This window comes from Montipora capricornis, chromosome 1 (assembly GCF_036669925.1).
Source record: "Montipora capricornis isolate CH-2021 chromosome 1, ASM3666992v2, whole genome shotgun sequence".
In the NCBI taxonomy this organism is placed as follows: Eukaryota; Metazoa; Cnidaria; class Anthozoa; order Scleractinia; family Acroporidae; genus Montipora; species Montipora capricornis.
Window position 1 is genome coordinate 53,121,843 of NC_090883.1, and position 22,692 is coordinate 53,144,534.

Consider the following 22,692-nt stretch of genomic DNA (forward strand, 5'->3'; position numbering starts at 1 on the left):
AATAAGAAAATACATTTTGTAAGAAATGCAGCTTCATTTACAATTATATATTTGTAAAAAAAAAAAAAAACGGTCCGATAGCTATAACTTTTCATCGATTTATGCCAGTGTCCTGGATATTTTGTTTTCTTGTGCTAGCCGTATAAATATTGTTTACTGTTATTGATAGAAATCACTTTCCCTAGCCTTTCATAAGTGCAGCATTATAAGTTTTGCACACTTATGAAAGGCCAAGTGATTTCAATAAATAAGTTTAAACGGCGAGCACAAGACAACATTTCTTTTTTAAAATTATATAATTGTAAAGATGCTGTTGCTGTTGTTGTTGTTTTTTTTAACATAAAAGGCTGCTTTTTTTGCAAAAGCAATTTTGACCGCACAGCCAGCCTTGCGTACGCGTTATTATGGTTTTCAGTAGTCTACAATTATTTTGCTGGTTGGATCTCCCAAGATGCGGCCCTTCTACTTTGCTCAGCTGGCTCTTGTGAAAAAAAACAAATTGTCCACATCGTCAATATGTAAAAAAAAAAAACAAACAAACCTGTTAGACTACAGTTGTACATTTCTTTTATTTTTATTTATTTTTATTTAACTGACTCTCAGCCTGGGTATGTTCTTAAAATTTTGGTCAGAGCCACTTTCGTAGGACCTTGAAAAAAATATTCACAATTTGTTTCACGGACAATGTTTGGCAAGATTAATTATTCCTGCCAAGGAAACTCCTAATATGGGCATTACACAGTTCGATTGCCCAATTGTATTACTGGGCCCAGTTGTTCAAAAGCAGATTAACACTAAACGGAGATTAAAAATTAACCAAGGAGGTTATTTCTCAACTCCCAAATGCTCTTCAAAGCTGATATTCGGCAAAACTTAACAATAGAAGATGGTAATCTTGAAAAACAAAAATTAGCAAAAGAAACTTTCAACAAAAAGTTGAAAACATAAAACAAAAGTTTACGCTAATCCTGGAATAACCCGGCTGCATTTCAATTGACGTCAAAGCGAAACTTTCCAGAAAGTTCCATGGAGAGATGACGCTGTTTGCATCCGCGTTCACGAAGTAAATGAAAATTCGCTGTCGTTTGTTTTTGTTCGATAAGCCAATCAAATGTTTTGCATTTTTGTTTACATTCTGTGCTTACGTTTATATGAAATTCGCTCTAATCTCAGCCTGAACGCTCTAGTACAAAAAGGTTCTCTAAAAAAGAGGGGTGTATGAGATCGACCATTCGTTAGAACTTCAAATTGTTCCATCTGCGTGGGATTAGCCCTTCATCCTCGTGATCTCTTGATCTCGTGATCTCTTTAAACTTCTTCCCCTTGAGCCAGTTTCCTATTGCTCCCTTTTAGACTGCGCGTTCGAGTTTTCTATACACCTTATTAAAAACGGCCGCCATTTAAATATTCTTTTGTTTTTATTCAAATAAGCCCTTGATGCCTCGTTCTTAAGCTTAAAATTCAAAAGAATATTTTATCTTGAACGAGGCAACAAGGGCCAATTTGTATCCGCATAAATCAGCGGCTATTTTGGAATAAGGTGTATGAGTCAATTGCAACGAGGCGCGTCTCCGAGATAGATGATGACCATTTAGCTTATAGCAAACGAGACTGACAAGTAGGCTAATTGTTTTAGTTGAAATCCACTCTCGTACTACCTTCGAATTTATTCCAACTTTTATTGATTTTAACATTTGCTCCTTGAGAATGAAAAACGTGCGCGTGCCTAATTTACATAATTTACATAATACCTGATGAGAAGAAAAAAGTTGAACCTGCAAACACTTGCATAGTTTTTCTTTTTCCATTTCTTCGATGGCGGTAGAAACCAGATCTTGATAAGCAAACCAGTCTAAGGATATTTGAATACAGAAGCCTTAACGCAACTTGAATTTACGAAACCTCTGTCGTTTATTGTAAATATGAATTTTGACTTATTATTCGGACTTACCATTAAGAACATTATTCCACATAGTTAGTCTCTTCTTCAGAAATACTGGAAAAACGATTTGAAGCCGACGCAAGTTTTGTTCTACCGCCGGTTTCTTTTGCTACTCACCACCTGCCATTCATTAGATAGCGAGTAGCGTGCCAATCGGATTACGGGATTCGTGTAGCTTATGTGAGTGGATTTCTACTATTATAAAGGATGTCAATCTTAAAATTATGGCGCTTGTATGAATTTTAATGCGGGGGTTTGTTATCGTTTCACGTTGCTGCCGGAAATTTCCGCTCGTTTTTCGCGTCCGCCAATGAATGGTGTCAATGAATGGTGTCACTGAGAAGCGAGATATTCACAGGGTCTTCAATTTGAATAATTTTCTGTGGGAACGGAGGAAGACCGACGAGTTCAGACAGCAAGGCAACCACGCCAAGAACGTCAGAGAATGATAGCAAACCCCTCGTAAGGAGCTCATGTAACATCTGTCGCACTTTGAATAATCATCGCACTTTGTAATACCTGTGGCACTTAATAATAAAACTGTCGCACTTTGTAAGAACACTTGTCGCACTTGGAAATAAAATAGCTGTCGCACTTTGCAATAAATTAAGCTGTCGCACTTTGTAATAAAACGTTGCCGCACTTTATAATAAGCTTTCAAATGTCCTTTGAGTGCCATGTTTGGTAGAAATTGCATATGACTTAACTACTTCCCCAGAGCAGTGAGCCCCATTTTCTATTGCTGGTGAGTGATTGGAACGCTAAAATAAAACTCTCTGCGAAGTGTAAAAAAATTATTTAGAGCAGATTCATTGCCACCTTCACGATTGAAAAATCTTAAGGTGGCTCTAATCCAATCCTAAATGGCTATAACGGGAGCAATTCACGGTACCAGTTATTCCAAGAATTGAAGTCAAGATGGCGAAGTATCTTAAGTAGCTGGCTACGCGGTACGCGGTACGCGGAAAGAATTAAAGTCAAGATGGCGAAGTATCTTAAGTAGATGGTTCCGCGGTACGCAGAATAGAATTAAAGTCAAGATGGCGAAGTGTCTTAAGTAGCTGGCTACGCGGTACGCGGTACGCGGAAAAAATTAAAGTCAAGATGGCAAAGTATCTTAAGTAGCTGGCTACGCGGTAAACGGTACGCGGAAAGAACTAAAGTCAAGATGGCGAAGTATCTTAAGTGGCTGGCTACGCGGCACGCGGTACGCGAAAAGAATTAAAGTCAAGATGGCGAAGTATCTTAAGTAGCTGGCTACGCGGTACGCGGTACGTGGAAAATTTAAATCCTAGAGTACCCTAATACTGAAACGAGCGCTTAGGCTTAATCAGTAAACGAGTGCTATATTCAGCACAAGATCTCTGTTGTCAGGTGTTCACGTTGTTAATACTGGTGTGACGCGCGCTCTTCCGAGTCCACAGTTCCAGTCTCTTGTCTGTCGAATAACTTAGGCTTTGACGCTTAAAGAGTGAGGAATGCACAATACTTTGTCTTTATTAATTATCACAGCGTACCGCGTACCGCGTAGCCAGCACATATAACATCGCTGCGCCATTTTGAAATTTAGTTCATTTGGAATTTAGTCCAAGTGGCGGGGTATTCTACGGTATTGTGCATTCCTATTTCTGGGTACCGCGTACCGCGTAGCCGGCTACGTGAAATATAGTTCTAGTGCCGAGGTATTCTGCAGTTAATTAAGCCAAAGCCTTAAGAATACACCCAGAAAAGGGCAGACGAACGTAGGTTTCCTTTTGGGGAGTTACCGGGCCAAATAGTCCACACGCAAATAGCTGCCAGATTGCGTGATTCGCAGCTTATGCGTAGATTGATGGGTAATGACAGACTGACATCAAATCAACTAATTGCAGAAGCAAAATCCGCCGAAATCACAAAACAACATGACCAAATTCTTCAAGTAACCCAACCTCAGCATATTTATCACAAATAACCGACAAGCGAGTGCCGGGTTACCGGTGTAGCAGTAATAAATTCATGAAAGGCAATGAAGGAGATAAGTCTAAAAAGAAAATTCCAAAATCTTGCTACAAATGCGGAGCTCAAACTAGCCACCCTCCTAATCGCAGCCGGGCTAAAGATACCATCTGCATTGCATGTAAGAAGAAACTTTCTACAAAAGTCTGCAAATCTTCCCTAATGTATTTCAAGCGTCGGACGTCACTCTTTGTAGTGACAAGAGATTATGAAGGTAAGAGAAGTAATCCCTCATATTGGCCCTATTCCCATCTTAATCCCTCTTAACTTAGATTATTTTTAGACGATATCAATTTTCCCGCGGATAATGTTACCGCGCGCGTTACGTGGAAGTTTCGTGGAAGAGAGAAAGTGGAGCAAATTTTGCACGATGTCATTCTCCGTTTTCAAAATTGAGTTTCATGGCCTAATAAAATTCACTGTCTGCAAGATACAGGTGTCAAACATATATCCTTGGAATTGCTTAACTGTCTAGTTTACAGTGATACCAATTTGAAGAATTTCCAATCTATCAAACCGGTAGTGCCTGGGGAGTGGGCACTTTCTCATCGTCTACAAAATTCTGTCGCTTACAAAACTCTTTCCTTTCAAGATACAGTTTGCAATCATATATCATGGAAATTAGAAAACGTGTTAAATAATTTTGAAAGAGAGAGCTATATTTAACAAATTGACTTACGGTTTCAAAAATTTTTATCGCAGTCTTTTCAAGTTTTCCTTTCATGTTTGGTACTGTTGTAAAGATCTATCTGTCCACCTTATGAATATCTAAGAATTGAGTCGTCATATTTTAATCCCGCGAAGAAATCAAGAACGCGTTAATCAAGTCAGCGATATATTACTTGTTGACTTTAGTCTGCGAATTGCCAATGTTTACAAAGTTCTATCGCTTATAAAACTCGATCCTTTCAAGATACAGGTTTCAAACATCCATAACTGAAATTGCTTAACTGTCTAGTTTTCAATGATACCACATTCAAGGTTGTGCCATATACGAAACCGTGTTAAATAATTTTTTAAAGAGACAGCTATATTTAACATAAGTGCTTTACAAATTGACTTGAATCCGATGAAACGGGTTCAAAAATTTTTAAAGGACGCTTGATTCAAGTTTTCCTTTCATGTTTTCAAAATCAGCTTTACGATTCTTTTTTCGATTTACGTTTTCCATTTCCCTGCTGCGCTCAGTTCCTTGAAGTAACGTTCGTCCACAAAATGTATATACGCGTTTTTCTCAACATCCTCCGCCATTTTCGTTTGATGGTATATCGAGAACGACGCCAATCGTTGCGTGGAATTCGCTCAGCTGTCAACGTTGGTAAAAATGGGGACATGTGATTGGCTATCAGTTAACCCTCGTGGGAATACCGGATCTCGCAGGAGATCTAAAAATAACTTTAGCGGGATTACGATGGGAATAGGGCCAATATGAGGGATTACTTCTCTCACCTTCATAATCTCTTGGTAATGACTATTGGCGAAACTGTCAACACAGCTGAAAATAGCTCCGAAGGGAAAACTTTATTGGTCTTCGGAAATCGAAAAATTAAAGTTAAAAACTAACACCGAGCTGTAACCATAGTCCCAAAAAGCTTGAATCTCCTGCGATTTAAAATTGGGACTCCAAAAGGATGATTGGAGAATCAGAAAGGTCTTCGCGTAATTGGAACATATGATGTGTGACCACAGTCCGCCCAAGCTCAGGCCGAAAATACAAAGATTTGCATGGGAATGCCAATAAGTTATTTAAGAAAATTCTTTTGTAAAACAAAAAAAAAAAACCAATTATAAAGCCTTATCGTAGACACTCTTATTCTTCGGCCATTTCAACTTGAGTAAAAATAACAAACGGTTATAAACATAAGGGACTGTGCAATAATTATCAGGAGGGGGGGCCCCTAAAACCAGAGGGGGGGGCCTTAAGTTAAAATAATGGAAAGGAGGGGGGGGCTCTACATTAGATTTCTCAAGTAAGTTGAGGGGGGGTCTTAATTAAATTTCACAAATTCGATAACGAATAAATAAACATTTTCCAAATAGACAGATGCCACGCCTTTGACTATCCATAATGTCTAAATATTGCATCAACATAAACACATCCTTTAACTTTATATTTAGAATGTCAACATATGATAGATTGAAACAATCGCTCATGCACAGAAGTCACAAACCACGTTGTGAGCTTTGCCAATAAAACATTTGGCATTTAAGAGGTCCCGCAGACATGACAGGTCTGTTCTTGATTTAAACAGCGAGAGGGTTTCTAGGTCTACAGTTTCTAGCTGAGGAATGCCACATACTTCTGTTTCATAGTTGTCATCAATGGGTTCACCTCCCAAAGACCGAAAAATTATACAGGTTCGGGTCCTACAGCTTTCTGAGGCAGCAATCCTCTTCTTCTCCCTTTTTTTCTTCTGTTCCTTCTTTTTTCTTGATTTGGATGCTTTAGATTTGGCACCAATAGGAAATGTCGCTTTATATTTAGCCATCACCCTATCCAGGTCTTCTACAAGATGCAGAACGTTTAAACCGACTTGAGACTTTATTGAATGACGTTGTTCAGCATTAAAATTGTGTAAACAGCTGAGGCCAGTCTTCAGTGTTTTTCTAACTTGGTTACGACAGCATTAAGCTTGTCCTGGATATCATTTGCCTCTTGTTTGCAACGTCTGATGTTGCTGTCATCATGGGGAGCTGGCTTATAATCCTCTCGGAGAAACCTTCCTGCACAAGCAGGGTTGTCGGATAAAAGATATTGGTATCTGTTCTCAAGTTTTTCAATATCTAAAGGTACGGGTTAGAGATGGGGGGGGGGGGCACATCATAATTTTGAGAGAACGTGGGGGGGGGGGGGTCAGTGCTAATCTTGACGCTGCCGGAGGGGGGGGGGACCTATCTAATTTTTCCTTTGGTGAAGCTCATTTTAGGACCCCCCCTTCCTGATAATTATTGCACGGTCCCTAACGAGATAACGCATGTTGTAAAACTGTTTAAGAACTTGACGTTTCGTATGCTCCAACATACATCTTCAGAAGTAACGGTTACCTAAAGTACAATTGAATTTAAACATGAAGACTAATGCCAAATAAGGAAAATAATGACAATGAAAGTAAACAGACCTAGTTAAATCTGCTTGAAAAAATATAAATGGCTAGTAGAGAAGAAGTTTCTCACTGCCATTAAGCGCTGAATTTAACTCGCGAATCAACAGGGTTTCCTTAATTTTACAATGTATATCAAACTGTCCAGTGGCTAAAATGTCAAAGTGATCGCATTTAATCCTGTGGCCTGTTTGGGTCATATGATCCCATATGTTATCTCGTTATGTTTATAACCGCAGTTTGTTTGTTATTTTTACTCAAGTTAAAAAGCCTTACCATATTGCCATTAAGGCTAGCTTCCTTCGCGCGGGTTTTTCTCTTTTTTCAGGTTCAACGCGATTTGAGCCATCTTTTATTCCTGTGTTGTCAAACGTAATATAAAATCCTAAGGCCACTCCATTCTGGGGAGCCCACAAAATTGAATCAAATATTCCTAGATAAAATTTTCCCACGATTTCAATTCCACGGCAGAGTCAATTGAGAAAGATTGAACTTTCATTTTAACCAACCATCAAAGCAGATGGAACTGTCCACAAGCCGTCAAAACGCCTCCCCGCATCTAATCATCTGTGTCACACGTCACAGACTGTCTTCCCACAACAGAACGCCGTCTTCAAAACATTCTGCTTCATCAGGACGAAGACAACAAGTTCTCCAGCCTCAAAGAATTTCGCCGTGAAGGATGGCGGGATAAATAACGTCTCAAGTTTGCGCTTCAACTATACTAGTGGCAGTACAGAGGAGATATCCATGCAGCACGGCATTCTTATGAAAGGAAACAGAGCTATTATTCCTTCAGTCTTGAGATTAGAAGTCTTAGAGAAGGTACACACCTATCACCAGGGCATTCAGAAATGCCATGAGAGAGCCAAAAGGGGAGCTTGGTGGCCAGGTCTCAGCGAACAAGCAGAAGACATTGTCAAGTATGGAGTCAATCTTGCAGAAGCGATTATTCCAACCAAACTACTAGACCGCTCATCGCAAAAGTTGGTACTGACCTACTTGATTGGACTAGAACTTTGTATGATCGTAGACTATTTTTCTCGATACTGCGAAATGGGAGTCCTACGTAAGCCAACCACTCAAGAAGTGATTAGTCATTTGAAGGCAATTTTCGCGCGCCATGGCATTCCCGAAACAGTCATTTCGAATGATGGCCCTCATTATTCTTCAGCTAATTATAAATTTGCAAAATTTGGGCTTTTCGCAGGTAACGAGTGATCGTAAGTATTCTCAAAGTACTAGTAATGTGGGAGCGGAACGAATGGTTCAGACGATGAAAAATCTGCTACTTAAATATTTTTTTTCTGCATGGCCTAGCCGCTCGGCGTGATTAGCTTTTGTTAATTCTGAGTGGCGTTGCTCTCTTTTCTTCGCAAATATTTCACTTAATTACTTTACTCCCTCTGGTGAATCAAGAGCACAATAAGGATTGTTGTTGTCGTTGTTGTTGCTGTCACGGTTGTTGATCAAAGCTGAAGATCCTCACGAAGCTTTATTAATTAGTACATCGAGCAACTCCATTGGATAACCGTTACGGTTTTAGATCAGCAGAACTGTGCATGGGAAGAAAACTGTGTACTACCGTTCCAGCAATCCCCTCAAAGCAGGTACCTCAGCTGTGGTCCGAAATGATCAATATTCGCGAAACGGAAGAGAAGTTTAGTTGATAGCCAAACAAGCCGCAGATTATAGAGCTGAGAACCATTGGTAAGAAATTATGGTAGGCCATCTGTGCGAGAAAATTTTGCTTTGGTCACCGTACGACCGCACATCCATTCATCCGCACATGCCAATGTGACAATTGTCATGTGACCGCATCGATAGTCCCTATGCTCAACATGGCGGCCACACTCCAGCTAATTTACAGAGTACATCTTTGATATTGGACCATCCATGTCATGGTCAATTGACAAAATAAGGTATCCACTGACCAGTATCACGTGACCATATCGCAGGCTCAAGTTTAAGGCTCATCGAGGTCAGCTTTTTTTTTTTCTTTTAAGTTGATCATTGACTAGGTATTGGGTTTCAATTGGATAGCAGGTTCAAACCAGGTTAACTTATTATTGACAAAATACTAACCCGGGAGCTCCGCTTTTAGGCTTGGCGAAATCTATTTAGTAAATTTTCAGCTCCGACTATTGCATTTCTAGCTTTTTGATTGGCTAAAAAACTCCGACTATGAGCCATAGTCGAAGTTTTACGTCATACGGAAAATAGTGCGTCAAGATGCTCTTTCCGGACGCTTTGTAAAATTGTGGAAATAAAAATCGGCAGCAAAACCCGGTTTGAGAATTTACTAAAACAATTATTCCATTCGCCCTTGTTGGATATGAAGTGATTATAACCAACTCGCGCTACGCGCTTGTTGGTTATTTTATCACTTCATATCCAACTCGGGCTCATGGAATAATTGTTATATATTAATAAGCAATCTCGTACCAGGTTACACATTATACCGGTGACGTCCCTGGCCGTAAAGAGAATGCAGTTGTTGTAACCAAAACGTCAGAGCCACTCTCATACATCGTCGGAACAGACAGCAACGCTGAACTAAGAAGGAACCGAAGACTCCTGATTCCAAACCCAAACGAGGTAGTGCCACCAACCAAAGAGCCAATTCAACTTCCAGTAACGCCGAATCCTGCTGAACAACCGAAGCAACCGAAGTCCAAGCGAAATAATTCAGAAGGCGAATTCAGCAACTTCTACTAATACCCGCTCTGGGGACTGGGTCGAGTAATGGCGGCATAAAGACGTACGTTGCTGTCGCCCGCCCATTTTTCTGCCCTATTTTGGCAAATGGCCGTTTATTTTGGTCAATTTCTCAGCAAAAGAAAAACCAGATCTTCAGCTTCCTCCGACGAGTCAAGTCTTTCGCCGGAAATAAAAAAAACCAAGCAGTACTCCTCGCCAACGCACCACGAAGACGAAATAATGACAGCTCTCAGTATGACACAAGATGTTGGTGCAACTCTGCAAGCAATCCTAGCAAAACTGGAAAAGCTTGATTCAATAGAATCAGCCGTGAAGAAGATTGAAGCCAATCTCGAGAACTTAGAGAAACGAACCCAAAGGCTAGAAGATCTCCAAACAACAACGAATAAAGATATTGACGACCTAAAAGAAGGAATCAACTTTACCGGACAACAACTGAAGGAAAAGACAGAAGCTGCGGAGAAAGCGCATCGACTCTACGAAACTCAATTAGCAGAGCTGACGACAAAATGCCAGAAAACTGAGGTTCTGCTAGAGGAGGTCCACACTAAAAATCTTTACTTAGAAGCCTACTCTCGCCGGGAGAATATTAAATTCACCAACATAGTAGAATCGACAGAAATAGGCGGCCGCTCTGGTGAAAACACCGAAGAAGTTCTTCGAAATTTTTTGGAACGGGATCTCGGTTACAGGGATGCAAGGAGCGTAGAAATCCAGCGAGTACATCGGATCGGTAAAAGCAAAGATGGAAATCCGCGTCCTATTCTAGCCCGTTTCCTCAGGTACAAAGACTGTGAGCAGATCTTTAAACTTGGTCACCGACTTAAAGGCACTAACTTCCAAATGTTCCGAGACCTTCCCAGGGATATCATTACCCGAAGAAAAGTACAGTTGGATGCTTTTAAAGATGCCAGACGAAATGGAGTTGCTGCCTCCTTCAGCCAGTCGCAACCAGACAAACTGTATATTAAAGGTAAATTGTGGCCCGTCGGGCAAAAATTTACTGTCTAACCCACATAAAATAACTTTGTTCAGATTGACCTGCAAATTTCTTCAAAGGTTTCGCAGTTTCTTTTTTTTTATTGCCAATATGCGTTTAACTAATTAGAGGCGGTCGACAGCTTAAATAGTCTAACAGAGCTACAGGCTTTTTCTCTTGTTTACTGTAGCAAGATGCCTAATTTCTCAACCAAAAGTCTTTTAGTAATTTTATTCAATTTGTGTGTGTTTTCGTTGTACTGTCTCCAGGGCATAGCAATCTATCTCATCAACAATAGCTTGAAGGCATGTGGTCATTTAGATATCTTTTATTGTGAAAATGCAAAACCGTCAACTCCGTTTCTTTCATCACTCACAATACAACAGATTTGAAAATAGTTTCCCTTAATGTCAGGGGATTGGGAAACAATGCCAAAAGAAAAGAGGTGTTTAACTGGCTGAGAGTAAAAAAGAAATCTATTTATATGCTGCAAGAGGTCCATTGTTCTCAAGAAACTACTGATAAATGGACTTGTGAGTGGGGATATAAAGCGCTCTTCAGCTGCTGCAGCAGCAACAAAGCAGGGGTTGGTATTCTTTTCAACAATAACTTCAATTGTCAGATCCACAAGGTTTTCTCGGATCCGAATGGTCGCTTTTTAATATGTGATATCGTTGCTGATAGCAAGCGTCTGACTGTGGCTAACATCTACGCTCCGAATGAAGACGATCCAAACTTCTTTCAGGTTTTCTTCGATCATTTATCAAACTTTAAATGTGAGGAAATTATAATTGGTGGGGACTTTAACTTAGTTCTTGAAGTTGAAAAGGATAAGAGGGGTGGCCTTGCCAGAACACACAAGAATGCCTTAAAAGTGATTCAAGACTTCTCTGAAAATCTTGGTTTGATTGATATTTGGAGACTTTTCAACCCGGAGACCAAGAGATATACTTGGCGACAAAACCAACCAGTCGTACACTGTCGACTTGATTTTTTTCTAGTCAGTGAATCATCCTTATGTGATGTGACCCATGCAGATATTCTTCCTGGCTTCAAAACGGATCATTCGATGATTACTCTTAATGTAGCTTTACACTCGAACCCCAGAGGCAAAGGTTTTTGGAAATTGAACACGTCTCTTCTAAGCGAAATGAGATATGTCCAAGAAATTAAAACAGTAATTGAAAACACTGTGAACCAATACAAAGAAGACATCTCGGTGAACCCAGCCCTACTCTGGGAGATGATCAAATTAAAGGTGCGAGAGAAATCAATATCCTATGCTGCATACAAAAACGTGACAACAAGAAAACGCGAAGAAATGTTGGAACGCGAAATCGCTTTTTTAGAGAAACATATAGACAATTCAAGCAATGGTAACCCCTCATACCATATTGTTGCAGAAAGAATTTTTACCTTAAAGAAAGAACTGGAAAACATCTTTGAGTATCGGACCAAAGGTGCAATTATTAGGTCAAAGTCGCAATGGTACAACGAGGGCGAAAGGAACTCTGCATACTTTCTAAATCTTGAAAAAAGGCACTGTAAACAAGGAACAATTAGTCCATCGCCAACTATTCCGGTCACGACAATTCAGCTCGACTTACGTGAAATGACTTTTTCCGCTGTTCTTCTTCTTGTATCAGCGGGCTCGTATCGCTGTGACGCGAGGTACGGAATATGTTTTTTTATATTTACTAAAGTTTGGCCCATGCCAAAACCGCTGAGAAAAATAACTTGCTTCGAAGAATGAAGTTCACAAAATTAGCTTTCAAACGATGGTTTTTGCGAGAAATTTGGACAAAAGACAGCCAAGATATCGTTATTCGAAAACAGGGGATTTTACAGTTTTAACGTGGACTTTGGTTTATCGGTTTTTTGCGTTCTTTGGAAGGGAAAAAGGACGGATCAAACATTTCGCTGCTGACTTCATATTTTGGGTTAGGGTCAAGAACAGAGTCAACTATGGGTCTCCACTCCGGCAAGTGAAGAACCAAGCACAGGAACACTGGTATCTGTCTTTAATTCCAGGGATTTTCGTATATTTGCCAGCTTTTGTAAGGCTTTAAAGGGTCGCTCACCTCAAAACAAAGCATAGGAAAAATGAAGGGTTTTTTTTTGGCCTGAAGTTATATTTTTTACAGCAGAACACAGACAACAGTCGTTATAATGGCATCCCGTTCCGGCAAATGTTCCATCTGCAATTTTTAGTGCACTTTTTCGAAATATTTAAAACCTCTCCATACATTTCTTTGTAAAATTTGACGCCATTTCGAGAATTAGATTTCTAAGAAACCGCTTACGTTACGCGGGCGCATGGCCGAAATAGTTGGCGATGCAATTAAAAATTAATGACACTGATTTCGTCACCACAGATAGAGATATCTTATCTGAATGTACCGCTTTCTACAAAAACCTTTATACGTCAAAAAACCCGACAGCCTCCAGTCTACATTCTTCTCTGAAGTGAACTCCACTTCTTTGTCGAATGAAGAACAAATTTTATGTGAAGGCCCCTTAACTCAAACGGAATGTCTCGAAGCCCTGAAGAAGATGGAGTCCGACAAAACGCCAGGAACAGATGGACTTCCTGCCGAATTTTATAAAGTTTTTTGGAAAGACATTTCTCCTTTTTTAATTTCGGCACTCAACTATGCTTTAGACTCTGGTTGCCTTTCAGTGACGCAAAGACGAGGGGTGATTAAACTAATTCCAAAAAAAGATGCGGAACTGTACTTCATCAAAAATTGGAGACCTATTACCCTTTTGAATACTGACTACAAAATCGCAGCAAAATCTATTGCAAACTGAATTAAACTAGTACTTCCAAACCTTATCAATCATGATCAAACAGGATTCTTGAAAGACAGATTCATAGGCGAAAATATCAGACTTATCGACTCTATTATCCAATACGCCACAGAAAAGAATATCCCGGGCCTATTACTTTTTATTGACTTTGAAAAGGCATTTGATTCTCTCGAATGGTCCTTCATACATGACACACTAAGTTTCTACGGATTTGGTGCTTCATTGATTAAATGGGTTAAAACCCAGTATAGTAATACTGAAAGCTGTATTCTGAATAATGGATGGGCAAGTAATTTTTTTGAGATTCAACGAGGTGTTAGGCAAGGCTGCCCGCTCTCACCTTATTTATTCATCCTATCAGCAGAGGTGCTTGCCATGGCAATTAGAAAAAATACTAATATAAAGGGAATCTCTGTAAATAATGTGGAAATTAAGTTAAGTCAGTATGCCGATGACACAACACTTATATTAGACGGGTCACGCGAATCTCTTTTTTCATCCCTCGCAATGCTTGACGATTTCAGCAAAGTCTCTGGCCTCAGACTCAATGATAAGAAAACTGAAGCTCTATGGATCGGCGCAAGTGTTGGAAATGATAAAATTTTGTTATCAGGAAAAGAACTCAAATGGCCAAAAGACAAGGTTAAATCCCTAGGTCTATGGATTTCAACAGATCCCGAACTATCTGCCTCCTTAAACTACAATGAGAAACTCGAAAAAGTTAAAGAAATCCTGAGATGCTGGAAATACCGCCGACTCACATTGCTAGGGAAAATCACTGTTATCAAATCACTAGTGGTCTCCCAATTAGTCTACCTGCTCTCACCTCTTCGCTCAAACTACAGAGTTTTAAACGAAATAAATGACTTACTCTACACTTTTCTATGGAATGGCAAAGGAGACAAGATAAAACGGAAGGTAATGATCAACGATTTCGGTGATGGTGGCTTAAAAATGATTGATATAAGTTCCTTCAATAAATCCCTCAAAACGACATGGATTAAAAAATACTTGGATAACAATAACAAGGGAAAATGGAAAATTTTTTTCGATATAACCCTCCAAAAATATGGTTGTCAAAACTTTTTTTCCTACAACCTTAATGTTAAGGACATCTTATCGAAAATAACAACTTCGGATGGCTTTTTAAAAGAAGTATTAGAAATTTGGGCAGAAGTTAACTTTGAACCAGAAATAGCATCGAAAAATCACTTTCTGGACCAACAACTTTGGCATAACTCCTTAATAAAGATAGCCAACAAGACAATTTTTTTTCAAAATTGGTTCAATAAGGGAATAACTCGGGTGAAGCATCTTTTAGGATCGGACAACAACTTTCTCTCGCTAAGTGATTTTCGCTGTAAGTATGAAATTGACCCTCGCCCTCTCAGCTTCTACGGATTAATATCCGCTGTTAAGTCTATTCGGATCGATTCAAATTTTCAAGATCTACAGAACACCGACCACGAAAAGGAGCCACTTACAACAAGAATTTTACAAGTCAAAAAAGCAACTACCTTAATATATAAAAAATTGATCAGTATCAAGAGCTTAACCCCCGAGTCAAGTCAAAAAAAATGGCTACAGGATTGTGACCTACCAACAAATGACAACATAAATTGGACTGCTGCTTATATTTTAGCTAAACAATGCACAAAGAGCACTAAGCTAATAGAGTTCCAGTTTAAATTCTTACATAGACGCGTATCAACCAATAACTTCTTATTTAGAATAGGTCTAAAGGGCGATGAAAACTGCAGCTTTTGTCACACCTCCTCTGAGTCACTTATTCATCTTTTTTGGACGTGCAGCCACACATCTCACTTTTGGAATAAACTTACTGAATGGCTGATAAACCTAAATGTACTTCCTAGGGATTATGCTTTGACAAATACTACTGCTTTGGGTCTGAGGCCAGATATCTCTCAATTCGCACTTCTTATAAATTATTGCTTTCTCTTAGCACGATATCACATATGGCTCGCTAAGACAAAAGAAGGCCATCCAAACCTTACACATTTCATACGCACTTTAAAATCACGATATGAAATAGAAATAAAAAGTGGAGACACAAAGAAATGGAAACCTCTTGCAGGATATATGAGGATCTAATTAATATTAGTATATTTCTTCACCTATCTGTATTTATCTCCTACCCATTAGTTTCTTTCAAATCTCCTGTCAGGTGCATATCTTACATTACCTGTAGTGAACCACATGCCTTTACCCTGTTTTTGATGCCTATATAGTGCAACTTCAAGCTGTAATGATAATTATCTATTTTTCTTCTTTCTTTTTCTTTGCCCTTTGTCGTCACTGCATGTGTTAGTAGTACTGTCTTCACTGTATTTGTTAGTCGTGCAGATTTGTTAGTCGTCGTAATTCAAACACTGTTAAAATTAGAGTAATATCATGTAAATAGAGCTAGTGCTGTAAGTAGTCAGTGTACTGTTCGTAAGCATTGTATTCTCTTGTATTGTTGCAAATAAAAAAAAAAAAAAAAAATATAAAAAAAAAAAAACTGTGCCGCCAAAGCCGTATCACGTGAATAAGGCCGGTGAATACAAAGCGGCCATTGTTAATTAAAGAATGCCGCTGCCCATATAAAAAAAAAAAAAAAAAAACTTCTACTAATACCCGCTCTGGGCAGACAAGTTAACCCACCTAAAAGATTAGGTTTTAATCAGACTATTTTGAAGCTCTATGGATACAATTTGCTCTCCACTATATAATTGGAGGTATCTAATCAATCGAAGAACTATGTATAGCAGACTCAGTCTCGTATTTTCTTACCAGAAAGTCTAGAAAGGGCGATCATGTGTGGAATTAGCTCTTTGTCCTTGTGATCTCTACTAAAGTAACCAGGCAATAATATTTTATTACACTTCTCCTCCCTAAGGCATGAGTTTGTGGCTACCTGTTTGATATATTAAAGAATATGCCGGATTAAGCTTTATCCGGTCTGTTTGTCGTAACAGCTCCCCAACAGTAAAAGCTGAAACTGTGTTTATCGAATATCTGAGACTCTGATTGTCGCGGACTATCAAGAAAAAAAAACATCTTTCCACTCTTGCCGTGTCCTCTTTTTCAACTCTTTTCTATCGTCCCACCAATTCGAACGAGTCCCTAGCAGCTAGTTGCTAGTTTATCAAATATCTAGACCTGATCACAAACTTGTTTTGGCCATGTTTAATTTTACGCGTCACATCCAAATATCGTTTAGTAATCCTTGTACTGGTTTATCAGATAACCCATGGCCAAAGAGACAATAAATTATGGTAAGTGGAAGCACTCGAACGAAGATATTTCAGTGTAAGTTGATGATATATACCTTGAAATCTCTCCCGAATTACCCCTATGTAAAGGAATCCAGGTGGCCCTAGGATTCCAGATCCTAGCCCGTGGGTTCCCGATCCAGAATATTGGATCCCGGATCCCGAGTCGCGGATTCCGGATACCAAACTCACGGGTTCCACCGAAACAGACCCGGGATTCCATCGAAATCTGTGGATTCAGGATTCCATACAATGAATTCCGGATTCCACGCTCTGGATTCCATGATTTCAAAGCCTCGCATGTGCTGGATTCCAGATTCCGGATTCCATCACATCGGGTGACACTAATGAAGTTCTCGATGGCCGCATTCAACAGAAATAGAAACGTGTTTAAAAAAGTTACTTAATATCTTCCTAAAATGTTAAATAGATAGAAGACCTTGCTAAAGAAACACTAAAATCCACGTTCGTCATAAGAGAGCCAAAAGGGGAGTGCTAGCGTGGTGGCCAGGTCTCAGCGAACAAGTAGAAGACATTGTCAAGGAATACGTTGCGCTAGAATACCAGAAGATTCTAAACATGTGAAGTAAAACTTGGTTAGGAACTGAATCTGCAATTAGAGGCGAGTTTTCTAGAGAGAAATTAGGAATTAATCAACTCGCCGATTTCAATAAGCGTCACGAATTATCTCCTTGCTTTTCTCCTTAATTCAGGCTTCAACGTCACTCAAGACATGCGGATAAATATGTTAAAGGAAAGTTCAAATTTGCGCACGAACGTTTTAAATGTGAACCAAACGTTTCGAGGGTACTCCCTCATCGTCAGGGGTTCTTAAAGCAACTGAAAAATGCGCGTGCAACGTTACGCTCAAGTTTAAAAAAAAAAAGCAACGTTTACTGCGCTCGGTGACTCATATGAAACCAAAGTCCACATTGAGACCACCAGGGTGTAGGGTGCGGTGTTTGAAAATCATCCCCCCCCCCCCCCCTCTCAAAACTACGTCAGCCTGTGGCATCCCTGAAACTCGAACCAATTACTGAAACCAGAACGTCTTGAGTTGTGTGCCCTTGGAAGCAAAATGGCGTCTAACAGGAAGATCAGAGTCCGGTAGCCTTGTGAAGTGTAGATGTTCCCTGAATCTGTCACCCAAGCGTACATGTGTGGCATTTCATAGCATAAACCACGTTCTCTATGACACAGGTGTATTTCGATGTAAAAGTGATACGTCCACTTGGAGTATCGATAAATATGGAGCTGTCGATGTGGAAGCAGGTGTTGCAGCGAGACCGGCTACAGGGGAACGTACCGCGGTCCGCATCAGCCGCAGTCGGGTTAGTGAGGGTGCTTCTGAATAGATAGTCACGCAGGTTCTGATCACGTCGATAAGCGTACAGGATGCGAAGGGGTTGAAAACAGCTGTAGTATCGAGATCATCCCGCAAGAGGTGAAAATTTCGTGAGATGATATTTTTGATAAGTTGGTTGGTTGGATGGTATGCTAAAACCAGAGAGATGGTGGAGTGTTCAGCGGGAGGGATTTCTGCAGCTGGTTCTGAAGTGATGACTGCCACACGCGGTATGGCTAAAATACGAATGCGTGCTCAGTCAACAATGTTTTGTGGGTAACCATGGTTTCTAAAGAAATTAGCCATTTCCTTGCTCTTTACATCAAATTCTTCATTGTCAGTGTAGATGCAGCGTAAACGTCGAAACTGTCTGTAAGGGATGAAATTCTTACAACCAATGAGATGCGAGGATGCATAATTGAGGTAGGAATGAGTGTCAGTGGGTTTGCAGTGTATGCTGGTTGTAAGACGGTCAGAAGTTGGCCTTAAAACAAGGTCGAGAAAAGGCAATTCCTCATCAGAGATGGACCAGGTGAATTTGACCCTTGGTTGACCGGAAAATGCCCCGACAATGTCGTCCATGTATCGCTTATACAGGTCGGGTTTGGCACCAGTGTAATGATCAAAGATTTGCTCCTCTATATGACCCAAGCCGGCTTCCCATTGCAACCCCTCCGATTGGATTATAGTACTTCCCTTTGAAGGAGAAAGTATTCAAGGTAAGAACTAGTTCAGCGAGGCGAACAAGTGTATGGGTGGGTTGTTGAAGTACCGGTCTCTCGTTTAGGAAGCGTTGAAAAGCTGGAAGGCAGGCCATCTCTGTTGGGACCGGTGGTGTATAAAGACTTCACATCTATAGTGAAAACAAAATTATTTTCACCAGGAAAACGAAAGGACTCGGTAATGTAGAGCATATGTTTAGTGTATTTTACGTAGCTGGGTAGGCTTTTAACCAGTGGAGTGGTAAAAGCACCTAAGTAGGTAGCTATCAGTTCCGTTGGGCAGTTGCAGGCAGAAACAATAGGCCTTCCATGGTTTCCGGGTTTTTGTGGATTTTGGGCAAAAGATAGAATTTAAATGTGCGGGGGCTGTCTACAACGAGATTGATAGCAGATTCGGGTAGCACGTGTTGTGAGATTGCCTCCTTTTCTACTCTCCTCGCTGTGTTGTTGTTGTCGGTGGCGTGGTGAAATCACGGTCTTTTCCTTTGGTAGAAATTAGTATCGGAGAGTTGCCTTTCCACCTCCACTACTCAGAGATGTCAAGCCCACACTATCACCGCTCCACCTTTATCCGCGGGCTTTATGGCGACATCGTTTAGCCGTTTTAGGGTCATTAGGGCAGTCCACTCTTGGGTTGTGATGTTGGTTTTCCTTAGACGTTCTTTAAATTTAGAAGTGGAGCTTACTAATATCCCTTTGGCTCTTGGCTGAGAATTGTCCTGGGGGAGGAGTCCACCGGGTTGTCTTTAAATCGAAATCTCCTGAATGGTTAATTGTGCTCTCTAAGCTGGCCGTGTTTACAGGAACCTGTGCTGAACTGTAGTGACCCCCAAGGCGTAAATGCCAGAAGAAATACTCACAGTCTGCCCTGGCTGTGTATTCATTCGAGTGATGAGCCGCGGGATAAATTAAACAAGTCAAGTCTACATTTCTGATTTGTAATATTGAGCGTTTTAAAAATGCTTTCATTAACAGACTAACACGCTGCTAAGTCGCCCCATTAATCTGCTGCGTTGCCAGCGTGGTGGCCTTGATGGTGTAGTGGCTTAGCATGCCCGACTAGTAATCAGGGAGACGTGGGTTCGAGTCCCGCTCAGGGCAAAAACCAATTTTTCGGATGGGTGTGTCGAAAGGTAAAATGCACGGTATGTGTTAGTCTGTGTTAGTCTCTGTAATGTAGTCTATGCCTTTCATTGCTTCGAAATCTCTCACTTTCACTTTCATGTGTTCTAAGCCCTGTCTGGGGTTATAGAGGCGAGGATATACACTCAAGTGAAGAAAAGTTGGGCCCTAGGGGATCCCCACGCTGCTAAGTCGCCCCATTAATCTGCTGCGTTGCCAGCGTGGTGGCCTTGATGGTGTAGTGGCTTAGCATGCCCGACTAGAAATCAGGGAGACGTGGGTTCGAGTCCCGCTCAGGGCAAAAAACAATTTTTCGGATGTGTGTGTCGAAAGGTAAAATGCACGATATGTGTTAGTCTGTGTTAGTCTCTGCAATGTATCCAGAGGAATCGGAATATTTAAAGTGGCTGTCTCAATGGCTCCAGGAATTTATTATTGTTATTTATTTATTTTTTTTTACTTTGCAAAGAGTCTCATGGTGCCCTGTTGATCCCTTTCTAGCAATCAATACAAGTAGGGGGTCACCGGGTTTGTGTTATAAGCGTTTCCATGCAAAATGTAAGATCGTTTTAGATAGTTCTCCTGTTTCCATGGTAACCAATATTGGCATAATAATGTGAGCATCTTGTTAAGAAAAAAAGGGTGTTTTCCAGGGTGGTGCAACGTTGCCGTTCACTGCTTGTGATGTAAAGATAAACAGCTGCAGGTCTTAATCACACGGCAGCCATGTTGAGTCCCCAGGGATTGAAAACTTTTGTTTTGCTCCTCCGAAACTCGTTTCCAAACATTTCAAATCGAGGCTCACGATACAAAATTAAATCTATTGTATATGGCCGATATCGCCGCCGCTCGAATTAGGCCCGTTTACCATAAGTTAAAAATAACGCTAAGAGCGGATGAGTATTTTATGTAAGCCAAATAAGTAACTACATCATGTATAAACCACGCACTTAACTACTTCGTGTGAGCTAAGTAAGTATGTACTTCATGTTTTCAATTTGGATCTTTCGCTGGTTTGCGAAATTTTTTAAAGCAACCAATTTTTGTTGGAGCTATGCAAAATTAGCAAAAAAATCGCAACCTCAACGATTTTTCGCTGCTGCTTTGTCTTGGTTTAATTGCTGCCTCTATGCATGTTCAACTTGATCGCAATATATTGATGCTCCTTTCTTAGAAATCCCCGTGCGCTGTTAAACATCGTTAAAGCGACAGCAAATCGCTAAACACGGGTCTTCCGAAAGACCCTTGCATTGTTGCAATTGGTATCGCCAATTGAAAGTATGTGTGTGCATCGTTCTTAAAGCTTAATGAACGACCACTCTTACCAAAAGCACTTAAGTATGTCTGCTTTGAAGGTGTGAGCGAACACTATTACAAATAAACCTTCAATAGTGTCGACATAAGCCTTCGGGTCGTGAGTACAGCTAGATTTGAACTGTTTTATGTAATAGACTGAAGTCCTTATATGTTCAGTTAGGATGAAAATTTATTGCACTGTGATAAACGTTCATAATATTTTATTTAACTATAAGAATCTCACAGTAATTATTGCTGTTATATTCCCATTTTCAGTGACAAACCACAAAAGTGTTAAATTGTTGAAAGTTCAGTGAATGGCCTCTTAAAATTCAGAAAGGATTATTTTCCTTCATGGTTTCAATCATGCCACTTTTACCACTTCTTTTTACCATTACTTATCAACCATAAGAATCTCAAGGTAATTATTACTGTTATATTTTCATTTTCATACAAACCACAAATATTTTCAGTTGACTGGTCTTTCAAATTTCAGAAAGGATTTTCCTAATACGGTTTTCAAGTATGCCACTTTTACCACTCACTTGCCATTCCTATCCTTTACAACTTGCCAAATTCTATACGTCCATGTGGATTGACGTCTATCTAAATATAAAAATCCGGCGTTTCAGTTTTGGACTGAACAGAGGTGCCGCTGGCATTCGTTATCTCCAATTATCTTATTGTTAAAAAAAAAAAACAACAAACAGAAATCATCTTCCTTGTAAACGCACATTGCACCAAATTTTAATCCTTAGTAAACTTTAGCTCTCTATGCTTGTTGGAAAAGCAAGGAATAAATAGTTATAATGGAACTATAATTAAACATATATTTTCTTGCTACCTTTTCTTCTTTGACCACACCTTCCACCTCACCTTGGGACTGCTTTCACCATGGCCATTCCTCAAACATCTTTGAATATTCCTATTATCAGGTACGCTAAGACCTTCATGCTCTTTTCCCCATCAGCCCTTACAAATTCAAATATTGATTCCCTTTCACCGTTCCATAGCGCATTATTCCTATTTATTAAATTTTCAACCACGGATAATGCATTTCTTGTGCTCTGATTGGTTCACTAATCGTGGTTATCAGCTCATATACCTTATTTTGACCTTATATGGCAATTGATTGCGCTAAGTGTTTTTTTCTCTGAATAAAGCCAAAAAAAGAAACAAACCTTTTTTTCGGAAAGTTTGGATCAATCCCGACGTTTAGAAGTACGCAAAAAGGCAAGAATTTTTTTCGTGATGAGCTTTTGTCTGTCTGACCACAATCTATTACACAACATCGCATCTTCATCAAGTTTTTTCGATTTCGCTTGGATTTTCTCCCTTTTTTCGCTCGTATTTCGTACTTCCAAACTTTTGGAGCTTAAAGAA

General features: G+C 40.0%; 2 protein-coding genes and 1 non-coding gene across 3 annotated transcripts in view; 2 read left to right on the plus strand and 1 right to left on the minus strand.

Moving 5' to 3' along the window:
* Positions 1–6,135: 6,135 nt before the first annotated feature.
* Positions 6,136–22,692, minus strand: part of LOC138050135 (uncharacterized) — a 347,595-nt gene continuing 331,038 nt past the window's right edge. The window contains exon 3 of the mRNA XM_068896601.1: positions 6,136–6,443. Within this exon, the coding sequence (XP_068752702.1) occupies positions 6,426–6,443 (18 nt within the window). The 3' untranslated portion in view covers positions 6,136–6,425. The remainder of the gene's footprint in view (positions 6,444–22,692) is intronic.
* On the plus strand, positions 9,818–10,796 carry LOC138054214 (protein unc-13 homolog C-like). The gene has a single exon (XM_068900706.1). It carries the CDS (start codon positions 9,844–9,846, stop codon positions 10,768–10,770), a length of 927 nt encoding a protein of 308 aa, XP_068756807.1. The 5' UTR covers positions 9,818–9,843; the 3' UTR covers positions 10,771–10,796.
* On the plus strand, positions 20,241–20,314 carry Trnas-aga (transfer RNA serine (anticodon AGA)). Its single transcript has one exon. It is a non-coding gene; the product is annotated as a tRNA-Ser (tRNA).